Genomic DNA, 24566 nt, shown 5'->3' with positions numbered 1-24566 from the left:
GTTAAGACACCCTAAGATACTAAAAATTACTAATGTATGTTTACCAACATGCATGGCTAAGCAGTTTATATGGTTCCATGTGGTCAGATCAAGTTACAAAACCAAACCATATTACTGAAAACAGCGTCTCATATTTTTTTGTCCATTTCATAGTTGCGCAAGGCTGTAAACAACTATTCGTTCATCTTATTGGGATTTTTGTAGACCGAGTTGGTGGGTTCTAAAGGTGAGCTGCGCAATGAACGGTGCGCGATTGAGAACTACAGAAAGGTGTGTGGGATCTGTCTGGGATGGTGTTCACCGAGAAGTTAACATGAATAATTGGCGTTAGCGTGTCTGGTAAGTGCAAAGTTCGATCATTTATGTAAGAATATATTTATCTCCTTCTCGTACTCTTATTTACCAGGTGAGATACAGCCAAACGGCAGAGAAATTTCCGTTTTGGGCTACCAGTGTGTTGGTGTCCTGAACGTGGCCGACCAGTGCAGTTCAGCGTACGCTGCTCACTGCACTCAAGATCGAATGCAAGATACAACCAACGTCAAAATGTATATTACATCAGTACGGCAAAAGGCCAAACTTTGGACTGTACTATGACATTGCAACGTATTACTTGACAAAACTGCATATCTCATCACTCGGGACTTTGGTTATATTGGCTACAGAAATTTGAAATTTGGTGCGAAAATATACGGTGTTTTTATCATCGTAACGTAAGCCCCAAAACTATGTCTCCTTCAGCTCTTTGTTATTCTGTTGTGTACTGTCACACAGAATAACAATTAGCTTCAGACCTAACTTTTTTTTTCAACCCGTAGGTTCGCTATCAAAATATCGATTTTTTATTGTTCACTTCTACCTTTCACTCTTTTAATCCAACAATATCGACGTCGTGATCCTCGTATTCGCGCCAGAATGATTTTAATGAAACCAAATTAGAAGGTGCATGCAATGTACGATAGGATAGTTTCATCATTGTGCTTTGCCTAGGTTCCTCGGTATTTTAAACCCCACTAGCTTACAGACCATGCATTGTACAGTGTTGCCCCTCGGGCGAAAGATCATTTTACCAGGATCGTGTTGTTCAGGTATTTCGCAAGATAAATCATGAAATGCCGTTTGTGCTGTTCGTTTGCCTCATGGGTAGAGTATTGTTTGCAAAAAATCCAGTCTGAAAATACAGACATTTGGTAGTTCATTTTGGTAATGAAGATTGAGAGTTAATTTTTTTTAAAGAAACTTTGATAAACCTCATTTCCTTACCCCATTGGATTTTTTTAATTAAAATATTCTTTACATGTAAAGACAATATGGATTGAGAAATATGCAAGTCTCCATTCACAGTCTAAACAATAAATCATTGAAAGCAAAGCCATGATACAAAACTAATTAAGTTGGCTCTGTGTCATTCTGGCTTTTTTCTGTTTATTCCTCCATTAAGAATATTATCTTTATCAATAAATAAATCTAATCTTGTCCAAAAGTGTAATTTGATTTAGTCCCCAGTGTTTGTACAAAGAATTGGGGCAGTGCTGGGGAATAATAAATTCCAAGATAGAAAGAATGAATGTCCGTGTTGAGATTTTTGGATGTTGAATCACACATTTTATTTGCTTTTTATTGCTTTTTTTTTTCTTTTCTGAACTTTGTGGCTTTTTAGTGTTCTTTTTATTTATATTTTTAGTACACACAGACAAACCTGATTTGGGCCATGAAAGTATCTTCCTCCTTGCTTTATGCTTGACCTTTGAACTCGTAGCAAAACTTAAACACAAGCAACTACAAGATATATATATACACTAAAAAATTGAAATAAGGTAAATGTATATTCACTTGCCCATAGACCCTCCACTATGACATGCCCTATAAAATAAAGTGTTTAAATTAAACTTTCAGTCTGTTTTCATATTTCATACACTTTTAAAATTAAAGGGGCATAAGCTAGGTTTTTACTAGTTTTAAGGTTAATTTGTAAGTTTTCATGTATATTTAATCCTTCTACTTGTTGAGGAGGAGGTATTTATGCACAAAAAAATTACAAGTCAAACAAAACAGGATTAAAATATGTGTAATTAGTAGGGTCTATGGTTCTACTACAAAAATGTACTTTATACTGGAGCCCATGCTTATCCATCACTTACTTATTGGTAGAATTCAAAATTTGGTTTAAGTATAGGACTATATCATATACAATTCGATGACATAAGTAAGTATATGAATAATAAAATTTCAAGGAAACCCCAGATAGCAATCAACTGTATTAACACCACTAGAATATGATTTATATTGTCATTGAGGCCAATGAGGGCATGTGTCAATATTAGTAAAACTGTAAAATAGTTTATTAGAGGTTTTAAGTAAGTATTTTTTACCTGAATAAAATAAAGCATATAAACTTAACATGTGCCAAATTAGGAAGACTGACAATGATGGGTAGGAATGATATACTGTGAAATACTAACACTTGTAATTTATTTTCAGTGTCTTTGCTGGTGTGGTTTTTGCTAAATATAAAATCTCTTGAAAATACTTTTTATTCATAAGTTACGTGCATACCATTGTAAATCAGTCAAAAAGATGGGTCCAAGAACAACAACCAACATCTCTTTCCAGTGAAAATAAAAGTCTTTGAAAATGTATTGTTTGACAGTAATTCTTGATTTTGGCTGTAAAAATTATTGTCTGTTCAAAGACAAGACCTGTTTTAAGTGTCGCCTTTTTATTTCCCTTTGAACACACATTACATTACGTTACATGTAGTATAGAGTAATTTTTCTCCTAGCCTACCAGCATAATCACATAGAAGTTATTTTATGCCTTTACATATAGTTATTTATGTAATACATATTTCAATCTCAAAACACATATGTGTAATCCAGGTCTGGTCTCTTATCAATTTAAAATTCATATCATGTTTAAAAAAAAGCCAGGGTTTCAATCCCAGGTTTTTGCATTAGTTTGAATTATCTTACCACTGTGAAGCCATGGGGATAAGATAGGATTATTCATTTGTTCTGGACCAAATTGTTCAATAGCTCTGCAAAGTGCAAGACACAAGTTTATTACAAGTACATTATAATCTGAAACTGAGCTGGGCCTTTCAACTGTTATCTATATTATGGTCTTTAGTATTCTAATTATTTGTCTATTATCAGTCCCAGTGTCTATATACGCTGTTTATAGCATAATTCATGAAATACTATAGACTTGGTCAACATTTACATTGCTAGGTAATGAGATCAGATTCCTGATATCTCTAGGGGGACCTGGATGGTTGCTATCAGACAACAGCAGGGTTTAAACCATTATTTGCATTTCAAAATGAAATAGATATGTATTGTACCGATCCCAATGCCAACTGTAACCCAGCTGAGCTAGTCAACCATGTACAATCATAGACAATTGGCTATGGTAGAAATGATAATGAAGCAATCAACTATGGTACGTGAACACAAATATGGATTTTTACCATGCAAAGAACAATGCAAATGTATAAATAACCCAATATTAATACATGAAATTCTCAGTACCATAAACAGAATATTACTGCCTAGAAGCATCATAAAAATAATGAACATTCAATTTCTTGGTCGACACCATGACTGCCGCTCCACATGCTTCACTTGTATTACTATAGGGGCACATGAGAATAAGTCAACCTTCTTGTTGTATTTTGACCCTGTAGCATGAGGTAAAATGCTCTTGCAGGAACCAAGAATGAAAACAAACATGCAGTTGCAACACATGGCCTCTAATTAAGAAAGCACATAATACTGTATAATTAGTCTATTGCACTGTTGTAATCAGCCCAAGTGTATATATATAGCAGTCTGCTTTGTGAATTTGGGAACCATTTATTTGTAGTCTTAACAAAAAGTAAACTGTAAGGAATGCATTGTATCTGAAATGATAGTACTGATTCAGCACAATCAAACACATGACCAGCCTGAGTATTATGGAAGGTTTCAGGATGTGGGTAATTTACATAGAGAGACACTTGGTTTCTTTTCAAAGTTAGGGTACAACATACAATGTAATGGAAACTATTGTTCTGTCAAAAGGTGACTGGAGACTGAACACTCTTGCGATTTTTATATTCTCCCTGTAACAGGTATGTGTTCATCCAGAAATAGAAGTCTTCTGTCTTCTAATTTCTAACCCTTCGGTGGCTGAAAAAGACAATATTAAACCACTTTTGTGTACATGATCTAAAGGTATAATAACAGTTGCCCAATGCCACTGGTAATACTGTAATTCTACTTTCATATAACAACAAAGTCCAATCTCTCATAGAAGTTACGTTTCTACAAGTTCCATCCTCGCCTGTAACCAGAGATAATTCATTCTTTTGTTACGGCATACAATGTAGTACTGTGTATACCTCAGAGGCTCAGACATATACTAAATACCCTTTTAGTTCCCCAAAGGGGGTGCCATTACAATGGGTTCCATCCATCCATCCATCCATCCATGTGTGCTTGTGTCGGTCCATCCATAATACATCATTTTCCTGACCTGCATTTATATCCAATTTCATTCAAACCAAACACAGAGATGATATATCATATGCTACATCGGCACTTTGCATTCTTTTGGGACATGCAAATTTGACAGAATGGCAGCCATATTTGTAGTTAAAAGTCCATATTTATTGCATAACGCCAAAACTTATAATACATAGAGCCTCCATTCAAGTGTCTACCCTCATACAGGGGGCAAGGCCAAGCTATCTTTTTAAGACATTGACCTTTGATCTTGGTCTTCAGGGTAAATTTTCAAAATCATGTCATCAGGTACTTTGTTGTATTAATTTGTTGCTAATTACTTTTGAATCATAATTACAGACATAAGAAAGGAAATAGACACTTGCATTATTGTTGGTGGTCATATCAGTTTCTAGCCAATTCTGAGGCCAATAAATATCAATTTCATACCTTCTGAGTCAAAAAATAACCTAAAATCAATGTGGAAGTCACACACAATTAAAGTATTCGGCAGGGGGTGGGAGTGGGAGTGGGAGTGGGAGTGGGGGGGGGTGTACACGCATGCCCAATACCTCTGGAAAAGGGCAGGTTTGCTTAATATGGAATAATTAAACATTATTCAGTCATGTGGGAAGATTTACAAAAAGAAGGGATATGGCTCTGTAGTTTTCATAGTATGCTATCTTTTTTAGTAAGTATTGCAAATACATAGCAGGGTCAAAAGTGTAAAGCATGTGTCCCCCCAAATCAATATCTTGATTGAGATCTCTTGACCCAGTTGTATTCTGTTGTATACTGCTATGGCTACAGTGTCTTTGTTATAGGTAGTAAGTAGGTATAATCTACTCATGTTCCCCTACCCAGTATCCTGGGTCACCCACCACATTGTGGTAGAATGGCGCAGAAAAATGTAGGGGTTAGTACTCTCTGTTACCAGGATTTTAGAACCCAAACAAGAAAAATCCTAATCTCATATGTGAAAGGCATTCAGGAAAAAGATTGTCATTTCATCTTCCAGTCGTCAACGTTCATGATTGATGCATACACTGACTTAGGCAATTTTGCATCTTGACAAAATGTAGAATGGTTCAGTTCAAAGAAAATAGAACTCTTCAAAATGGTTGAAGGCAAATACAATGTAAGTTGCTGTCTCACCAGGAGTAACACAGAAGTAATTTAAGTCGACTAATTGTAAATTAGTAAATGTATTAATGAGTAATTAGCATGTGGTACTTGTATTGTAAAGACAATTAACTTAATGAAATTCTCAGCCATGCCAGATTCTATTTAATTATGGACTCAATACTTGAGAAGTAATTAACATTTGCCATTTACCAAGAAGACAAATAATCTCAAATAAAATTAAGTACTCGGCTATGGAAGGTGCATATTCTGAATGTGTTCATTACCAATCTTGTTATTGTTCAGTTTGATTTGTTTTACAATGTATGATTCCCTGTGGACCCTAAATGTGAAACCACAACAACAGAGAATAATAACAGCTATAATCTGATTGAAGTGATGATGGTGTGTCTCTGTGAACATACATTTAGTCACTACATTGTGTTAGATACAATGCCGAGTGATACGTTGCTGGTACATACATAGTTAGAAATCCATGCTATCGTGCAGTGTGTTAATTATACATAGGAATGCCATGCCACCACATTGTCAGACCTGTGTAGATAGTATACATGGCTCACATCTTGCCATGAGGGAATACAAACATATCCCGGATTTCTACCTTGTGATTTCTTTTGTTTTGCAAATTTAATGCAAAATTTGTCTAAACACTTGTATACATACAGGTACCTGGTATTGCCCAGTCGTGAGAACTAAAGCATGCAAATCATTTCCCAAGAGTCGGCATCAACTTTTCTTTTTGAGGCTTAAGTATCGCATACATGTACCAAGCGAAATAGTTGTACAGTTTTCTAGATCATAAAATGACAATTCTAGAGATATATCTGTAGTCAGAGTGTGAATAACATACAGACAGTATACAGACAGTATACCCTAAACAGAAATTGTCAAAATTTGTACTTGTAAGTTGTAGGCATGTTTTTTAATGAAATCAGTTTGTCATGCTCCACTTTCATTTTGACTGGCGGCAAATCTTTAGATTTTTGACAATGTCTGTACTTCTGTCATGGTGTTCTTTTGTACTGTTTCCTTACTATTTTCATAAGCATGTCAACTGTACCAACAATGAAATACAATACTAAAGCTTATATATGCATACAGTGAGTCATCTAATCTTCAGTATCATTTTACCACAGTTATGTGTATGTGGATTGGATTACAACAAAACCAGTCTAGACATACAATTCTGACATACTTGCATGTATGCATTCGACAACAAATGTGTACACACAGGAGAGGGAGGGAGAGAGAGAGAGAGAGAGAGAGAGAGAGAGAGAGAGAGAGAGAGAGAGAGAGAGAGAGAGAGAGAGAGAGAGAGAGAGAGAGAGAGAGAGAGAGAGAGAGAGACAGAGACAGAGACAGAGACAGAGACAGAGACAGAGACAGACAGAGATAGAGACAGACAGTGACAGAGAGAGGGAGAGACAGACAGACAGACAGACAGAGAGAGACAGCAAGAGAGGGGGAGAGAGAAGGGGAGAGAGAGACAGAGTGCTCTCATCACCATCTGGTATATCTCACACACATATACTGCTACATACATTTTTAGATACATACATGGTATGTGTGTCATTGTCATCAACAAAAGTGTTACTGCTTGATTGGCAATCTATAAAATTTCAATCAAGCTAAGGAATTTTGGTGTAAAAAGAAGGATTCTGGTATAAGTTAGTCCCCTAAAATGACCAATGACATCTGTAATGTAGGTCAGTATTATTTTGTCTGGTTACCGTCCTACAAAAATTACCTCCAGACAGTCATTTTTCCCATTTTTCCCATTTTTCCCCCCTCCATAAAGTGTGCTTGTTTCCTTATATCTCAGCAAACACAAAACACTGAACTAAAAATACAGTGGAAATAAAATAATATTGATTTTATTTTTAACCTTGTTAAATCTGTTCCAAGGCAGTTAAAAGTGCAGGACTATGTTAGGAAAATAATTCCTAATTCAATGTGTGTTAACAGTACTAAAAGGGCCAATGTTAGATTAGGATTAAAAACAGTTGCCAGGTAGTGCTGCAGATGAAGGTGGTCATTGACAAAAACATAATCCTATATAATCCTATGGCTAAACAGATAAGATAGTAGTAATCCAAGACCATGGAATTCAAACATTAAGGTTAAGTATGATTCCATTTAAATTGCCAAACTTAGTACTTTTATCCCCACTTTCTCACTAACAAACTTTTGAAAATACCGCATTACTTTTATCCACACTTTCTTTTAATATAAACAAGTAAAAAATTGTTAAAATATTGTTATTACTTTTATTCCCACTTTCTTTCATAAACTTATAAACTTGCTAAAATTTCTTATTTTTAAGTGCAAGGATTTCCATAAACCACAGAACTATTAGAATGTACGGTCATTGAGTCACTTAAAGTACATGTATTTCAAAGTACAGAGATAACAGTCCTAACAATACAAACGGTCTTATTGTAGTGTGGCATCCATACATACTATAGTTGTATTGATTTAATAATACATCATTTCACCACGATACCAAGTACATTTCAAATAGTATATTATATAAAGGTTGGCATAGAGACAAGGGTAATACCACTTTTCTGATAGGTAAGGTTGTGATAATTTATGAAAGATACACACACATAAACTTTTTTTGAAATTGTAAAACATTTGAACTGACAGTGACAGGACTAAGGCAATTAAGTATGAATTACAAAATTTGAATTATGAAAAAAGCTAGTGAAATTTGTTTTGAGAATGAACACGATAATAGGAGAACATCTCAGCTTTCCTAGTCTACCCTTCCAAACTGAGAATAATGGTTTAGCCTTGAACTAGATGAACTTTCAGAAAGATTTGACATGGGCTATAGAACCTGTCATTTTGTAGACGTTGTTATTTGCAAATGTACCAAACATGTTAGCTGATGAACTCTGATGTCTGTAGACATTGCAAGGTACTAGTAGTTTTCATATAATTTATTCAGAACTAATTTTTTATTTACTTATATGATGCGAGAATGAGTATGTACAGTGTAAAATGTAGACTCAGTATAAATGGTTTGGTGTATTGGTTTGGGAACTTCTGAAAGAGAAGTAGTATGGTAAAATTGGCATGTAGTTGTCAAATTTTCACATTTTGACAGTGTCTATATTAATGCTTGGGAACTGTGATAACAGAAAGGAGGAAATATGAAATGTGGTAAAATTGACATAGTTTCCTGTACATATTGTAGCATAATTTTAGTGGGAAACACTTTTAAAATGACTGGGAACTCAGGTAGATTTTACAACTACATATTGCCTGTAAAAGAATGCAGGTAATACCTTGTAAAATAACTGGGAAACACTGAGAAATTTTACTTGTTTACTGTCCCAAACAAAAATGCTGGACTGGTATACCGGGGTATTTGTGTGGACAAAACAACACTCAGAACAGCACTTTTGTGTAGTATAATACCTGTGCATTCCCTGTTTTGTCAGTGTCACCTTGAGTCACGAAGTATTTATAAGTTGTTTGGTTTGATAATCGGAGAATAGAGGAGAATAGAACGACATTTGACAAGCAGGTTTGTGTTGTATAGTTGTTGACATCAGAATTTCTGAAGTTCTGAATTCCACTGTTATGTTGAGAAAAAGCTGGTATCCCCTGAGAACATCTGTCAATATTTCTTTTAAATGTGAAACTGTACTGTAAAAGAATATCAAAATAATCTAGTTTGTCAAAGACTAACACTGGCATGGTTTGACATATTGGCTTTGTTTGCCTTGGTCTGGCCTAGCCTAGAGACATGTCTTGGTGTTACCACCTCAAGAAACTCTACACCTTGAGAGAGAAAGAGCTTCTTTAGAAAGTAACACCAAGACAAATCTCTGAACTAGCCTTGGTCACATATATGTATAACTATAAGTATTATACTGATATTGACATATTGTAAGTCGCTCTCTGAATATGTATTCTGGTGATGGTGAGTAGATAGTGTACGCTGTTTTGTAGATGCGTGTATTGCATATTCTACTATGTTTAATTTCCTCTAGACAAGTGAATGTGTTTAGAATCGGTGTACTTCAATATCGTAACAGAGCGAAATCTAACAAATTTACAGGGTTGAGAACCATAAATACATGTTGAAGGGAAATCTTGTATCCATTAAAGAAGCACATAGTTTCCTATACGCTCACTATACCATAATTTTTGTAAGGAGAGCCAGAGTCAAATAGAAGTTATTTTTCTCTATGATGTACATTCGACCCTTTAAAGATTTTTGATATAAAAAATTATGTTTGCATTTATACTTATTTCAGTACATTGAACAGATTCTCTTTTACATGGGCTGGAACTACAAAACAAAAAGTACAATTTTATGCATTTTATACGATCCTGGAAACTCATTGGAAAATGTGATAAAGTCCTACAAATTTGTGGAAAATATATCAACTGACAATCAATGTTAATGTCATAAAGTGTTGATTAGGTAGGTAAGAAGTATATATTTAAAATCAGGAGTGTTGACAAATAAAATGTATTCTACTCATGAATACTCCTGGAAAATGACTAAAGTTGACTTGAATACTCCTGGAAAACTGATTAAAAAAACTCATGGAAAATACTGGAATTTATTTGACTTTAAATTAACTGTACATGTACATGTATGAACGAGAGAGAGAGAGAGAGCGAGCGAGAGAGAGAGAGAGAGAGAGAGAGAGAGAGAGAGAGAGAGAGAGAGAGAGAGAGACAGACAGACAGACAGACAGACAGACAGACAGACAGACAGACAGACAGACAGACAGACAGACAGACAGACAGACAGACACAGAGGAAAATACATATGTATCATTATTGTTTTGAAATGGATCTGTGTGACCAATAAAAATATCAGAAATGCATACATAATTATTTCCATTTATTTCATTAACATTCTAAATTTGATGCAGGTATGTGTGCGTTTTCATACTGTGGCCTGTGTAACCTACATACGGTATATGTAATCTAATTCCTCCAACTACATAATAAGTCTACTGGTGCCAACTAGTCTACTGGAAACAATTGAATTGAAATGAAAGAAAGGGCATCTACTTATACTTTTATACAATGTACACGTAGATAATACCATACCAGTCGATGTGTAGAAGAAATGTAGAGGTTTTATTAGCTCCGCTGTCAGCGAAAGCTGAAAGCGTAGCTTTAGGTATAGGTGGGTATTGAGGTATAGAGAGTAGAGTGAATCATAGGTGTCCGTCAAACTTTTATATTTTTACTATCTACTCCATAAGTGACAGTCGGAATTCTTCGATATTTGGTGTGCATGTTCCCTGGGGGGAGGCTATTCAGATTTGTTCATGCCAAGTTGATCTGTGCCATTTTCAATTTTTTATGATTTTTTTTCATAAAATGTCATTTTCATCAACTCCTTGAAAACCTCTTATTAGATTGCTTTGATATCTGGCGTGTTGATGCGCAGGGGGTAGCTTACTCAGATTTGTTAATTTCAAGTCAGCACATCCTCATTTTTATTTTTTATGATTTTTTTTTTGTAATTTGAAAAAAAAATGAATATGTTAATGAGCATAATGACCGACGCCATATTGGAAATCAGTCGACGAGACTTTAAGTAAACTGCCACTTTTCAAAAGACACTATTGACGTCAAACAAGCAATGTAATATGTGCTATAGTCATAATTCTACGCATTGGGCGCCCAAATGACAAGCGTTTGTTCGAAACAGGGTTGTAAACTTCAAATCCAATTCTGCACCCTTCTACATTATCAGCCAATCCGCAACATCCTCATTTGCATACTCTATCCTGATTCGACCAGAAGCTGAAGGTGACCTCATTCGACCGAGCGATTTTCCACAGCAAGTATCTTGAGTATCAACACGGGACGTTCTTAGTACTCACTAAAATCACACTTCAGACCCACTATAAAAGTGTGATGTTTTCAGATAACATGTAACTTGTGGTTAATTCTATATTGTCGTGCAATTTGGAATGACAGTGAACCAGAATTCAGACAACTTGCGTAAGGAAGGGCATGCCAGGCATGCGGTTGAAGTTTAAATATGGCCGACAGTTCACATGTAAAGTTAAACGACATGAACGTGTCTTGCCTTTCCAAAATGCAAATATTTGGCAAGTAAAAATAATTAAAATAATTACAACTTTAATTTGGCTTCAGACTTTGCATTATGTTTTGCGTATCTTTCCCCGTTTTACATGTAAATCCGAAAAGGTTCTCACTCATCATGTCATCAGTGTCAGTGATCATACCGCGCGGGGTAGTCCTCGGGTGCACGAGTCTGTATTACTGACTTGACTCTAAACACCGGAGGGGGAGGGACAATTGTCAGAATCGAGTCCCGAATTCCTCCGTATGCAAGCAGGACTACGTGCGGGGCTGCTTTGAGTACGAGCGAAGTGAGGCATGTTGAGGTATTTTGTTGAGAATTATAAATATTGCGAAATGTCAAGTACAAGGTTTAAATACAATGGAATGATGAAAAAAATGGCAGAGTCTGCTGACAGGCGCCGGTCACAAAAAACACTGTGAATTAAAATATCAGACGATGTACATGTACATGTATGTATTAATCGCCGACAATCCACCCGTATGCACGAGGGACTAACCCGGAAGCAAGTCGTTGTCAGCCATACGTTACAGTGGTAACATCGTCCGAGAAATCGCTGCGTTCAGAGTGTCATTATTCACAGAATTGTTGTTTTCGAGTGAAAACCCGTCTTGAATTGTATAACTCTAACAAATGAAGACATGTCAAGTTATATTTTGAAAGTTGTATCGCTAGTTTGAGACGATTTTCTCACGTACTATAGTACTATCGAGGCTTACTTGGAAGTAGTAGGACCTTCCAGTTCATCGGGAAGTTTAGCCAGTCCGATAATTCTTTCTGGTTTAGTTTACAACACTTTTGATCACGCAGATTTTGTTGTTGTGATGAAAAGAAATTAAAAAAAGACCATTTCAACCATTTCGTTGTGTTTTCTTTGTGAAAGGTAACCGAACATGAACGAGTGTTACCACTGTAACGTATGGCTGAGAATGACTCTCTTCCGGGTACTTGAGATTGTCGCCGTACGGAAACTAAGATGGCGATTAATACATTTCTTCCCTATATATATCTACCACAACTAGAACAAGTTGAATGTTGTTGACTTTGTAAATTTGTTAGAAAATTGAAATTCAAATTGCCTCAAAATTATTTTAGATCCCTAGTTTATTTCATTCTTCATTAAAATTTTCCAGGGTTACAGCTGTAAGACACTGGAATTACTTATAGCCAACCTCAAAATCCTCTTTTTTTCTTTTTCTTGTGTGCATTTCCCAGTCATTTTTTTCTGAGATTTTGTGCAATTTTTCATAACAGTAGATTTTTGTTATAAAATGGTGACTATGGTATAAAAGTACAATACATTACCAACTTCTGTGTAAAATGTGTTTTATAGTGAGACATCATATGAAACCACTAACCACTTTATTGCATCGCTAAAACAAAACTGCATAGTGACTCGAAGAGCTGAAGACCTGAACCACTTCTACATGTCACCAAAATAAAAAATTAAATTTAAAAAAAAACAGCGGAGCTATTCTGACCGATAGGTCGCTTGTAGGTATTCGTAACAAAGCATTCCATGGTGCAGTGTATTAGCTACAAGTGAGGTTCTGGAACCCTGGTAACAGAAGGGGAATCTCTTGTGACAATTTTACTATGAACTCCGATACTTATATATGTAGTGATTATAGGGGCACAGTATGTAACGTATTGTTTTAATGTATTTTAACTTGGGCCTTTATAAAAAATTTGTTTGGTTCCAGTTCCCTGACCCCACCTAGTTTTTCACTGCCTAAACACCCTAAACTTTTTTATACATATTTGAGAAAAATAAAATAAAATAACAAAAATTGTGAAGTCTCACAAGAAATAGTGGCTGCGGAAATTGACATAAATTAAAAAGACAATATAAAACTATTCTTCCAATCTGTAATATCTATACATTTGATGGGAAGAACCAATAACACAGAGACCATACGAAAAACATAACTACCTGAACTAGACACTCACACATGAAAGAAAAAAATCTACCTGCCCCCACCTATTCACATGTAGATACATGTAGTTAAAACTAAATAGAGCCTCATAAGTAACTTCAATCTTTTTGTTTGTTTGTTCACAGTGTGTGTAGATAAAGCAGAATGAAGAAGTCATGCTCCAATAATGACAGTGACACTGCTAACACCGAAACACCAGACTCAGATGTAAAAGTAGAAGACACATCAGTGATTAGTGGATACAGTAGTAGAACCCCGGCTGCATTATCAAACTACCTGAGTAAAAGTCAGGAGGATTTACTTGGTAGTGTCCAGCTGAGGTCTTCACCAACCAGTGCTAAACCTAGACCTAGATCAACGTTGGGAATACCTAAGGGATCTCAGGATTACTACGAAGACTTTCCAGAGTTAACAGTCACCAAAGAAAACCGTTCAGGTTCCCAGACTAATATTGCACGATCCCGAGGAGGTTTATATCATTGTTTACGTGGGTCTTGTTCTTACGACAACATTATTGATAGTCCACCTGAGAAACGAATTTCACCTAGTCACAGTGAGTCTCAGATCCACAGAAGGGGACATTATTCCCAGGAAAGGTTTCTGCGACTCAGTAGAGAAGATCTGAGAGTTCAAACTGGAAACCAAGGTGCATACTTAGGAAGAAACAAGGATCTAGCAAACTGGAAGAGACAAGATAACAACATGTCTCAGAGTACATCAGGAATAGATGGATGGTCAGAGATCCAGTCTCTGCTGCAGCAGACACAGCAAGAAAATAATGCCATGAAACAACAAATCGATCAACTGAACCAAGAAAATCAAGGCCTCAAAGAAAAGTTACATGACCTGAGCAGTAACCTAGAACGTAGAACAGACTCTGAGAAAGCGCTTCATTTAACAATAGACAATGGCAAAGGAAAGGGCAGTGTTGATAGTTCCAGTGAGTTGTCGCCTAAAGAAAAGGGGTCAACTGAAGCATTGGTATTTGAGCCAGCATCAGAAAATGGAGACCACAGTGCAAGTGTAGCTGCATTAGATGACGACCCCGTATCTGCACCAGAGGAACGCTTGTTTCCTGTCGAAGCTAGTAACTGGGAGGTACAGAGCCTTCGCAGTGAAGGTTCTGTTGCATGTTTGCAAGATAGAATTCATCAAATGGAAGAAACTCATCACAGTGTTAATGAAGAGTTACAAGCAACTCTTCAAGAGTTAGAAGACATGCAGGAGTCTGTTGGTGATTTGACTTTTGAAAATGATACTCTGATGGAAGAGAAAGGAATACTTCTGGAAGCACTATGCAACCAGACTGAGAAACTGCACCGTAGTAAGGCAGAGATGGAGTATATGAAAGAGATCCTGGAAGAACATGGCATGGAGTATAATCCAGATGCATTTAACGAACTCTATACGAGTGATAAGACAGAAATCGAACAACAGATTCTTGATCTCATGACAAGCCAAGGAGAAGAAAGCAGAATTAAGGATCTATTTGTAGATGCCAGGAGGAACAAAGAATCGGAAGAAATCATGAACTTGAGAGAGAAAGTATGCAATCTGGAAAGCCAGAGAAATGAGATGGAGCAAGAGCTCAGTGGTCACAGAAACAGCATCGCCAGTGGGCAGATACAAGTCGACCGACTCAAATCACAGATTCAACACGAGAGGGCACAAACCAGTGAACTGTTGCAGAGTGGTGAGAAATCGGACATCGTCACCATGTTGGAAAATTTACAGAGAGACAAAGATATGCTAGAGACTGACAAGGGTGATCTAGAGGAAGCCCTAGCAAAAAGCAAGAATGAAAATGCAAAGTTGTGCAACACCATTGCCAAACTAGAAGAAGAATCAGAAAAGAATAAAACAAATTACAACCGAGAGATTCTAGACTTGAGAAAAGTGATTGAAAAAATCACAGCAGAAAAGGCTGAGCTTGAGACTGAAATCGCCAACCTGAAGGACTCTCTAGAAGAAATGGATTTAGAATGTGAACGACATCTTGCAGAGAAGCAACAAGATAACGCCACTATTGCGGAGCTACAGGCAGCAGTGAACTCAATGAAACAACACAAACAAGATCTAGAGAAGGCAATGAATGACTGCAGAAGGAAGAATGCCCGTGATGAAGATGAATGGCGACAATTTCAAGCTGATCTCCAGACTGCAGTTGTTATCGCCAATGACATCCGAAATGAGGCTCAGGAAGAAGTGGAAAAACTCAAGAAAGATAAAGAAACTTTGCAAGAAAAAATAGAAAAACAAGGTGGGGATTTGATGCAGTTGCATAAGAAATTCGGTTTGAATGGTCCAACCTCACCAACTGAAGGAAAATCAAGAAGTCAGAGCATTTTAGCATCAAAAGCAGAACGCAGAAACACAGAAACAGGTCTGAAGAGATCATCCAGTGGTTCAAACAATGTGCAACTATCTGTGAAAAACTTAGTTCAGTCAATAGAAAATGCTGCCCAACATACTAAAGCAGCACCACCATTGCCAGCAGTACAGCAATCTCCAACTGCGCAATCAAGCGAAAGAAGGCGATCAATCGGCAGCGGTGGTAAAGGATTAGATTCAAAACCATCACGTAGATTGAGCAGTCCATTGCTGTCACCAAGTGAAGCAAATCGATTGAGTTATTCTGGCAGTTGGAGAATAATGGAAGAATCAATGGCCAGGGATAAGCCTTTCAGTAGCAGATACCCAGAGACATCACCATCTAGAGAAAGACACCTATCTTCATCCGGATCATCCAAAGCATTACAGCTTGACTCGGTACCCAAGGAATCAAGAGCTTCAACTGGAACAAGAATCGATGCACGGAAGCACCTAAGTGATATAATCACAAGAAAGATTACATATGGTCCACAGAAAGACACAAAAGATGAGATTAATGGAAGCAGTGGTGGTGCAGCCAATCGGTCTGCTGGGTTGCATCCACCAACCACACTTACCAGGCGATCAAGGTAGGATAATATCACATATTGTTACGTAAAATATAAAACTTGGCATGCATTTGGGCATTGCAGTTTCAAATATAACTTGATCAAAATTATTTCAGCCTTTAGTAAACTTGTATTGATTACTGCTGTTAATGTTTTGGGGTGATAAAGTAACACCTTGGTAACTTATTCAACTTCGAAATTTTGCACGGAAGCTCTAGTTCACTTTACATGTATTCAGAATACAAAGAGATTATGGTAGTTGTGATGTCATTACCAGATATTTTCCCATAATGCCTTGCAAGAAAAAATCTCCATATTACTGAACACATGTCAAGTGCAGTAGGGCTTCTTTTATAAGTTTTCATATTTGAGTAATTTACCAACTTGAAGGTGCTCTTTTATCACCCAAAATCGAAAGTAAGTTTATCGCAATAACCAACACAAGTGTACTAAAGTGTACTAAAGGCAGAAATAAGTTTGACTGGATTGTTACTTTAATTTGATAGCAGTAATCAATACAAGTGTACAAAGTGTACTGAAGGCAGAAATAAGTCTGACTGGACTTTTCATGTAAGTGCAATGATAGCAGTAATCAATACAAGTGTACTAAAGTGTACTAAAGGCAGAAATATGTCTTGACAGTACTTAATATTATTAAATTGTTTACATGTCCATTCCAATTATTGCAGTTACATTTCTTTGATTTACATAATCACTTGTAATAAAAAATAAATACTTTTCAAATTATTAAAATGTCAAAACACAAGTTATTTATACATGTATGTATGTATGTGTACCCGCTTTATTACAGTGACACTGCTGAAAAGAAAGACCCTCTTGCTGTGCTGGTGAAAGATATAGGAGGATCCAAGAGAAATGCACTATTGAAATGGTGCCAGCTGAAAACACAAGGATACAAGGTACCATCTATATTCTTGTATTGCACTGTTATAACATTCATACTGACAATGGTTATTCAGCAAGTACCGCATAAATACTTTCAGAGAGAGCCACTGACTAAGAGTACTGTACAAAGTATCACCAATATAAATATTATACAATATATATGTATTGGACCTTGGAACATGTATATGTATATGTATATGTATATGTATATGTATATGTATATGTATATGTGTATGTGTATGTGTATGTGTATGTGTATGTGTATGTGTATATGTATATGTATATGTGTATGTGTATGTGTAATTATGTATTGGACTTTGCTATGTACATAGAAATCTGGTATATGTGTTGGACCTTGGTATATGCATTTGATATTGGTACATGCATTGGAAATTGCCATATGCATTGGTCCTTGGTATATGTATTGGTTCTTGGTATATGCATTTGACCTTGCTATATCCATTGGTCCTCACAATTAATATGGAGGTATTACCACTTTAGGGCGATATATGAATATTTCTGTATGATCCAGGCTGTGATGTAATCTGGGTTTCTTGTTATTCCTTGACAGGGCATTGACATCACTAATTTCAGCAGTAGCTGGAATGATGGCCTGGCATTCTGTGCACTGATACACAGTTATCTACCAAGAAAGATTCCCTACAATGAGCTTACACCACAGGATAAAGTAAGTCACACTAGAAAAATCATCACTGGTACGACCTTTAACCTGCCCACTAGCGAAACGCTGTGGTTGAATACCTCAACTGTAAATCCTAAACAAAGTGTTGGTCTTGCATGAGTTGATGGAAAACTGAAGCAAAGATAGCGAGACGAGAACTTTGTTTGGAGAACAAAGCCGGCTTTGAAATATATACATCAAACATAACTTGTCTCCTTTCAGGATAGAAATTTTTAAATTACTTGCAACACTTTCCAAAACAAACTTATGATTGTCACTTACAACCAATTGATGGTTCCTCTAACTAAGCATGCATGTATAATTGATATGTAGACAGTTGGCATTTCAGTTTTTTTTTCTTTGTGTGTACCCTGTCTGTGAGTGGACTTTGTTGTATAAATTGATTTGTGTGTGTTGCTGATGTATGTGTTACAGCATTTTAACTCAACAGAATCTAAAGGGTAGGGTGCATGTAGGCCAGATTGCTGTCAACTAAGATTTTCACATGATGGCAGTTATTTGTGGTAAAGTGTATTTAGTATGACTTAGGGCATCCATACATTAATGTGGTATACATCTCAAATACAAAAGTCTTAAACTTTAGCTGTTACTGTGGTCAAGAAAACTACAACTATTAATTCACAGTCCAAATCAATGAAATCAATCACTGAATCAGTCAGTCAGTCAGTCAGTCAGTCAGTCAGTCAGTCAGTCAGTCAATCAATCAACAATCAAAAGACTTTGTATACTGCCAAAATCCAATGCGACATGATATTCTATAGCTGAACAGGAACAATAGTAGATCATTGCAAAAAAATAGAAGGCATTTGCAAACAGATGTATCTTGATATCCTTCTTGAATTTATCGACTGTTGAAAAAAAAACGAAGTTCAAGTGGTATACTGTTCCATAAGACTGGTGCTGCTCGCGAGAAACACATACTCACCATACGACTTTGTATTACAACGAAATATGAGGGATCACAATGCATTTTGTGTAAATATTTCATAAAAGTGATGACATTGTACCCAAATTGTACTTCAAAATGACCATCAAACACTATGTTAATTCAATAGGAAATGATAGTTGAATGATTTTGATGCAGTGAATAACCAATTTTCTTTGGTGATTTCAAAAAGAGCTGTCACAAGCTTTCATCTGGCAAAGTTTTGGATGATTCCAGGTTCTTTGATTTTTGTACAAATTGGTCAATGGGGTGTATTCTTGGTAGATTTGAACATGAATATGTACAATACAATACATTACAATACAATACATTACAACCTTATTAAACCTTCACAGGAAATTTCAGTGTCTGCCAGTAAAAACAATGAAAACTAGTGCATAAAATGCAAGACTTTTAACACATACAGACATATAAACCAAAACAATAACTTGAAGAGCATGGGCTTTAAAAAAAAAAAAGGTGAACACAGCTTCAAATGTGAGCATGTAGGGTAAAAGTCGAGGTCTGTCTGTCTGTTGGTTGTATAATTTAATTGCTGCTGGGATGAATGATTGCTTATAGCGTGTTGTTCTGGTACGTGGAAGTCTGAGTCTGCCACTTGTAGACTGTCAAGGTCTGGCCTAAGTAGATGTGTGTTGTCAGTTAATATCATTCCCAGTCTGTCTGTAATGTGTCTATGGTTTATATTGTCAGTGTTATTCTGTTTTTTACCCATCACCCCTCCCACTTTTCTGATGGTTTTCTGTCTTGTTTAGTAATATTTCCAGCCCAACATACTAAGCCAAAAGTAAAAACTTGGTCACCATTATGGATTTGTCTTCAATTGTACATCATTCATTACTCTTAGTAGTAGACTTTATTCACACAGTTTGTTGTCAACAAATGTGATGAAGTCATTTATATTTATTTGAAGAAATGCAAAACTTGGGTACTTTGTTCTACGAGTTGCAGGTGTGTTCAAGTATTAAATGAATGATCTTCTTTGCTTTTCATTCTTGGGTCACCATGTAACTTTTCAGTTGCTATGGTACCACGTCATGTTGTAATGTTTGCTAATAAGTCAGTCTTGTTTTGTCAAGTCCTTGATGAATAGTCAATTGATCTGAAACCTTGTCAAATGCTGTGTACTCCTATCATTGCAACATGTTGGCAATTCAACTTAGTAAATTAAACTTGTGGTCTGTATTGTTCACCAATCTTTTCATGGTTTAGGAAAGTCACACACATATACCTGGTACTGTTTCAACTTATGTAGTTTTTTTCATGACAGACAGCAGGGAATGTTTAGCCCAAAGACAAAGTAGCAAAGATGCTAATCCCATCTGTAATCTCTGCATCACCTCTTGATGAAATCAAAGTCATACTCCAAATTCCCATAATGCTGTGCAAAGATGGTATCCACTGAATCACTTGTCCCAAAGTTCTCCCATTCTGGACTCTAATTGGTAACTTACAGAAAGAAGTGTCACCAGTCTCTGAGCTTTCTTATCAAATAATGCCGGAATTAAATCAATAAAATAATTTCAAATTGTTTAATGTTCCAATGTACAGTATTTAAAGCAAAGCATATTAACAAGGATATCACTCTGGATGGGAGGGGAAGGGGGAGGGGGTTCACTCTGCATTGGGGTGTGGTGGAGGGACATCCTTTTTTCAAATGGTTATATGCACTATGTCTAACACATTGTTTGTTGTTCTTTCAGAGACGAAATTTCAAGTTGGCTTTTGAAGCAGGAGAAAGTGTCGGCATTGCACCATTATTGGTAAGTCCACCCTTGATTATGTTACGCACAGTTAATTGGTAATTAAGAAAGCAAGGTTAAGTGGACATGCACTTGACACATTAGAAATCAGTTATGGACAAATACTTCTGAACACTGTTCTCCAGTTACACACTTTCTCTATGCAGTCCTCTTTGATAGAATCCTCACAGAGTTAAAGAGTTTAATTTATTTATCTGATGCAGACCATTTATCAGGTAAAAAAAAACCCAGGGTACTGTGCCTGCTATGTGTGTATTATTTGAAATTACATATAGAGGCCTTTTTTGTGTAAGTTGGGAAGTGTATACCAGGAGTTTTGTGTATGATAACCAATGTTCTGAATAGATTAATTGATTAGTTAATATGCCATTTTCTGGTTTTAAAGAAAGACAAAAGGTTGTTGAGTTTGGCCACTAGGGGTGCTGTTTGAAAGCAGTCTATTTACCATTTGTTTTGTTTTGTTTTCTGCCCAGGATGTGAATGACATGGTATTAATGGAAAGACCAGACTGGCAGTCTGTTATGACATATGTGACATCAATTTACAAACATTTTGAAGGTTAGACCTGGTGGCATGTAAAATGACATCCTGATGGTTGGAGACAAAGGCATGGCATTGCATTCCTGATGAGCTGGTTTGTTCACAGTCATGTTTTCACCAATGTAAACATGAAAACAGAATTAAAATCAGAAGATGAACTTAGGGGAATCCATATATGCATTAGAATTGATGAAAGGGCAGGGAATAAAGCCAGTTTTGTAAATTTTGGGTTCTAGAGAGATATGTCATTATTTTACATCATATACATTACACATGATTGCTGAGAAACACCAAGTCGATCCTTGCTCCTCATTCATTATTCAGTGAAGGTCCATGCCGTGGCCTTGCATCATCTCATGGTAGTCAACAGGCAAGCATATGTAATAACAGAACATAAATATTAAAGCCTCCCTGGTGCTCATTACCTTCAAGTGAAACAAACATGACTTCAAAAAACCCAAAGTTTACTAACGACAGTGATGTTCCCCTTTAATAAAGTGAGATCAGCACAGTACAAGATTGAACCATGATAAATGATAGCCACTACATTAGTGAGGTTATTAGATCAACAATTACGTGATAGCTAACGATTTGTAAGGCTAAAATTTCTGTTTGGTAGAAAGCAGTGCATCATACCAGTATATTCAGCCTGTATTCAACCTGTTATTTAATTAGACAAAGGTAGGAATTCAGACACCTCTCAATTTTGCCATCAGAACAAAATATTCCACCTTTGTTGTGGTTATGTTTCATCAACTTTGTCACCGTTCAGTGTCCGTTTCTAGCACAAGAACAAAATTTATCAACAATGCTAACTGCACACATCTATGTAGAACAGAGCTGTTTGTAAGAGAGACGACACAAAATTTATCAACAATGCTAACTGAACACATATATGTAGGATAGAGCTGTTTGTAAGAGAGACGACACCAAATTTATCAACAATGCTAACTGAACACATATATGTAGGATAGAGCTGTTTGTAAGAGAGACGACACCAAATTTATCAACAATGCTAACTGCACACATCTATGTAGGATAGAGCTGTTTGTAAGAGAGATGACACAAAATTTATCAACAATGCTAACTGAACACATATATGTAGGATAGAGCTGTTTGTAAGAGACACAACACAAAATAGACACATAATTCAACTTGTAATGTATTGATGTGTTGTCATAAGTGAACAAAACTTAGAGTGCATTATAGCCAAGTTTAGTTTAAAGCAGTTGACCAGTTTATATGATAACGTAGGCAAATTAATGTAATATTAAAGAATTAAATAACATAGAACTAGATATTTAAGACAAGATAAGTCATGTCATTTTCTACATGTGTACTATTTAAGTAAATAGATTAACTTAGTTGGTGATAGAGAGGAGAAGGACTGGGTTTTATACATCTAGAAGTAAACAGGTGTTGTGTAGTGTGGGGTAGATTTAAGTCCAAAAGCTGAAAGACATCCTCCCCTTCCAACATTTACTATGCCACAAGTCATGAAACTTGCAAATAGCGGAGTGTGTTGATTGATATGGATTTATCATTGCTGTAACAATGAAAAGAAATGAATTTGTATTGTTTTCCCCCATGATCAAATTTGGAGGGGGTTACCCTGATAAATTTGGTAGGGTATGTAAAAGTGTCTGTGTTAAGTGTGATTATCAAATACAGCGTATGATATATATTAATTTTGGATATAGTCAGTTCAGTGGTACACTTCACTAAATACAACATACACAAGTTACTTCAGATTCAAGCATACCCAAGCTAGGGAGTTTGCCAGGATTCAGGAGGAGTTTTATGCCTTCCACAATGACTGTTATTGTTGCTGTACATAAACAAACTGTAGACATACATACATACATACATACATACATACATACATACATACATACATACATACATACATACACACACACACACACACATACATGCATGCATGCATACATATACATACATACATGTACGTACACACACACACACACACACACACAGATATACAGACAGACAAAAACACACACAAAATTTGCCTGTTCTTATTTCAGATAAGTAACAGTGATGTTGAATTTTGTTCAGAACAAGAGATGGCATGTCAAAACAATATGTATGTCTGTATGTATGTCTGTTTTTGTAGGCAATATGACTTATATGAGTATATTAAAGTAATCTACCACTATGAAAAGAAACTAAAATTTTAGAAGTACTAAGCTATAAGTAGGCTGATATGTAGGGCTGTAGGATACATAGTGATTAGTATTACAGCATTTCATTATGTCTTTAATCAAGTTAATATGTTGTGTTTTGTTTAAGTACTAGTAGACTAATTATACACCCAACTCAATTATTTTCATAGCATAAAAAGTTTTATTAGATTGGTCAAATTATTGTACTTTATATATATATATCTATATATATGGTGTGTGAGAGTATGTATGTGTGTCTTTGAGTGTGTGCATGCATGTCTCTGTGTGTACACACAAGTTAATTGAAAAAGCACCTGAAAGCCCATATTGAACATAGCTGCGGGTTGAGCAACTTAGGGTGTCTTTTCTGTTTTGTGCCCTCACCTGTTAAGATGATTATTCTTTTGTTTTGTTTTTTGTTTATTTGGCAATGTTAGATACCCCAAGTCAATGTATGCAAATTTAAGGTAAACAGAATACCTTGGTGCTTTTTTGTGGGCTTTGAAATCAAAATGCACATTTTTGCAAAAAAGAAAACAAAGAAAAAATTAAAGAAATGAACACACTTGTGTAACTGCAAATGGTAACTGCTCTTCCTGTGATACAGTATGTCGTATCTCAGCCATTTAGTGCACAAGTTACAAAATTTGAGGTGCTGTTTTGAAAGTTTCTTTGGTGATTAAATTCAGAGGTAGGATGTATTATTGAGTAAGATTGTTTACATATCTGTGTTCAGGATTATAAAATAAATTGAAAGGTTTATCATCAAAGTGAGGTCAACTTTTGTTTAGTGATCTGCCTGTAAAAATTAGTTTTTTAATACCCAAGAAAACCCAACATACAAGTATTCTTCCTTATACCTTACCCCTCCCATATCCCACCAAGTCTGTGTTCCTTTGAAACACCAGTGCTGTAGACTTAGTTTGTA

General features: G+C 36.0%; 1 protein-coding gene across 1 annotated transcript; it reads left to right on the top strand.

Moving 5' to 3' along the window:
- Positions 1–263: 263 nt before the first annotated feature.
- Positions 264–23263, top strand: LOC144448803 (cytospin-A-like). The gene is made up of 6 exons (XM_078139102.1): positions 264–339; positions 13784–16618; positions 17409–17517; positions 18075–18191; positions 20856–20915; positions 21389–23263. The coding sequence occupies exons 2-6, from the start codon at positions 13803–13805 to the stop codon at positions 21476–21478; spliced, it is 3192 nt and encodes a 1063-aa protein (XP_077995228.1). The 5' UTR covers positions 264–339; positions 13784–13802; the 3' UTR covers positions 21479–23263.
- The last annotated feature ends 1303 nt before the right edge of the window (positions 23264–24566 follow it).

The sequence above is a fragment of the Glandiceps talaboti genome, chromosome 18 (genome assembly GCF_964340395.1).
Source record: "Glandiceps talaboti chromosome 18, keGlaTala1.1, whole genome shotgun sequence".
Classification (NCBI taxonomy): domain Eukaryota; kingdom Metazoa; phylum Hemichordata; class Enteropneusta; family Spengelidae; genus Glandiceps; species Glandiceps talaboti.
The sequence above is the reverse complement of the archived record's forward strand: the minus strand, read 5'-3'. Positions and strand labels throughout refer to the sequence as shown.

What these genes read in the sequence shown, in the direction of transcription:
- LOC144448803 (XM_078139102.1), top strand. Translation starts at nt 13,803, where the DNA reads ATGAAGAAGTCATGCTCCAATAATGACAGTGACACTGCTAACACCGAA. An exon ending in TGAAAACACAAGGATACAAG is followed by an intron (nt 17,518 to 18,074) that starts GTACCATCTATA and finishes ATTCCTTGACAG; the next exon opens with GGCATTGACATCACTAATTT. An exon ending in AGCTTACACCACAGGATAAA is followed by an intron (nt 18,192 to 20,855) that starts GTAAGTCACACT and finishes TTGTTCTTTCAG; the next exon opens with AGACGAAATTTCAAGTTGGC.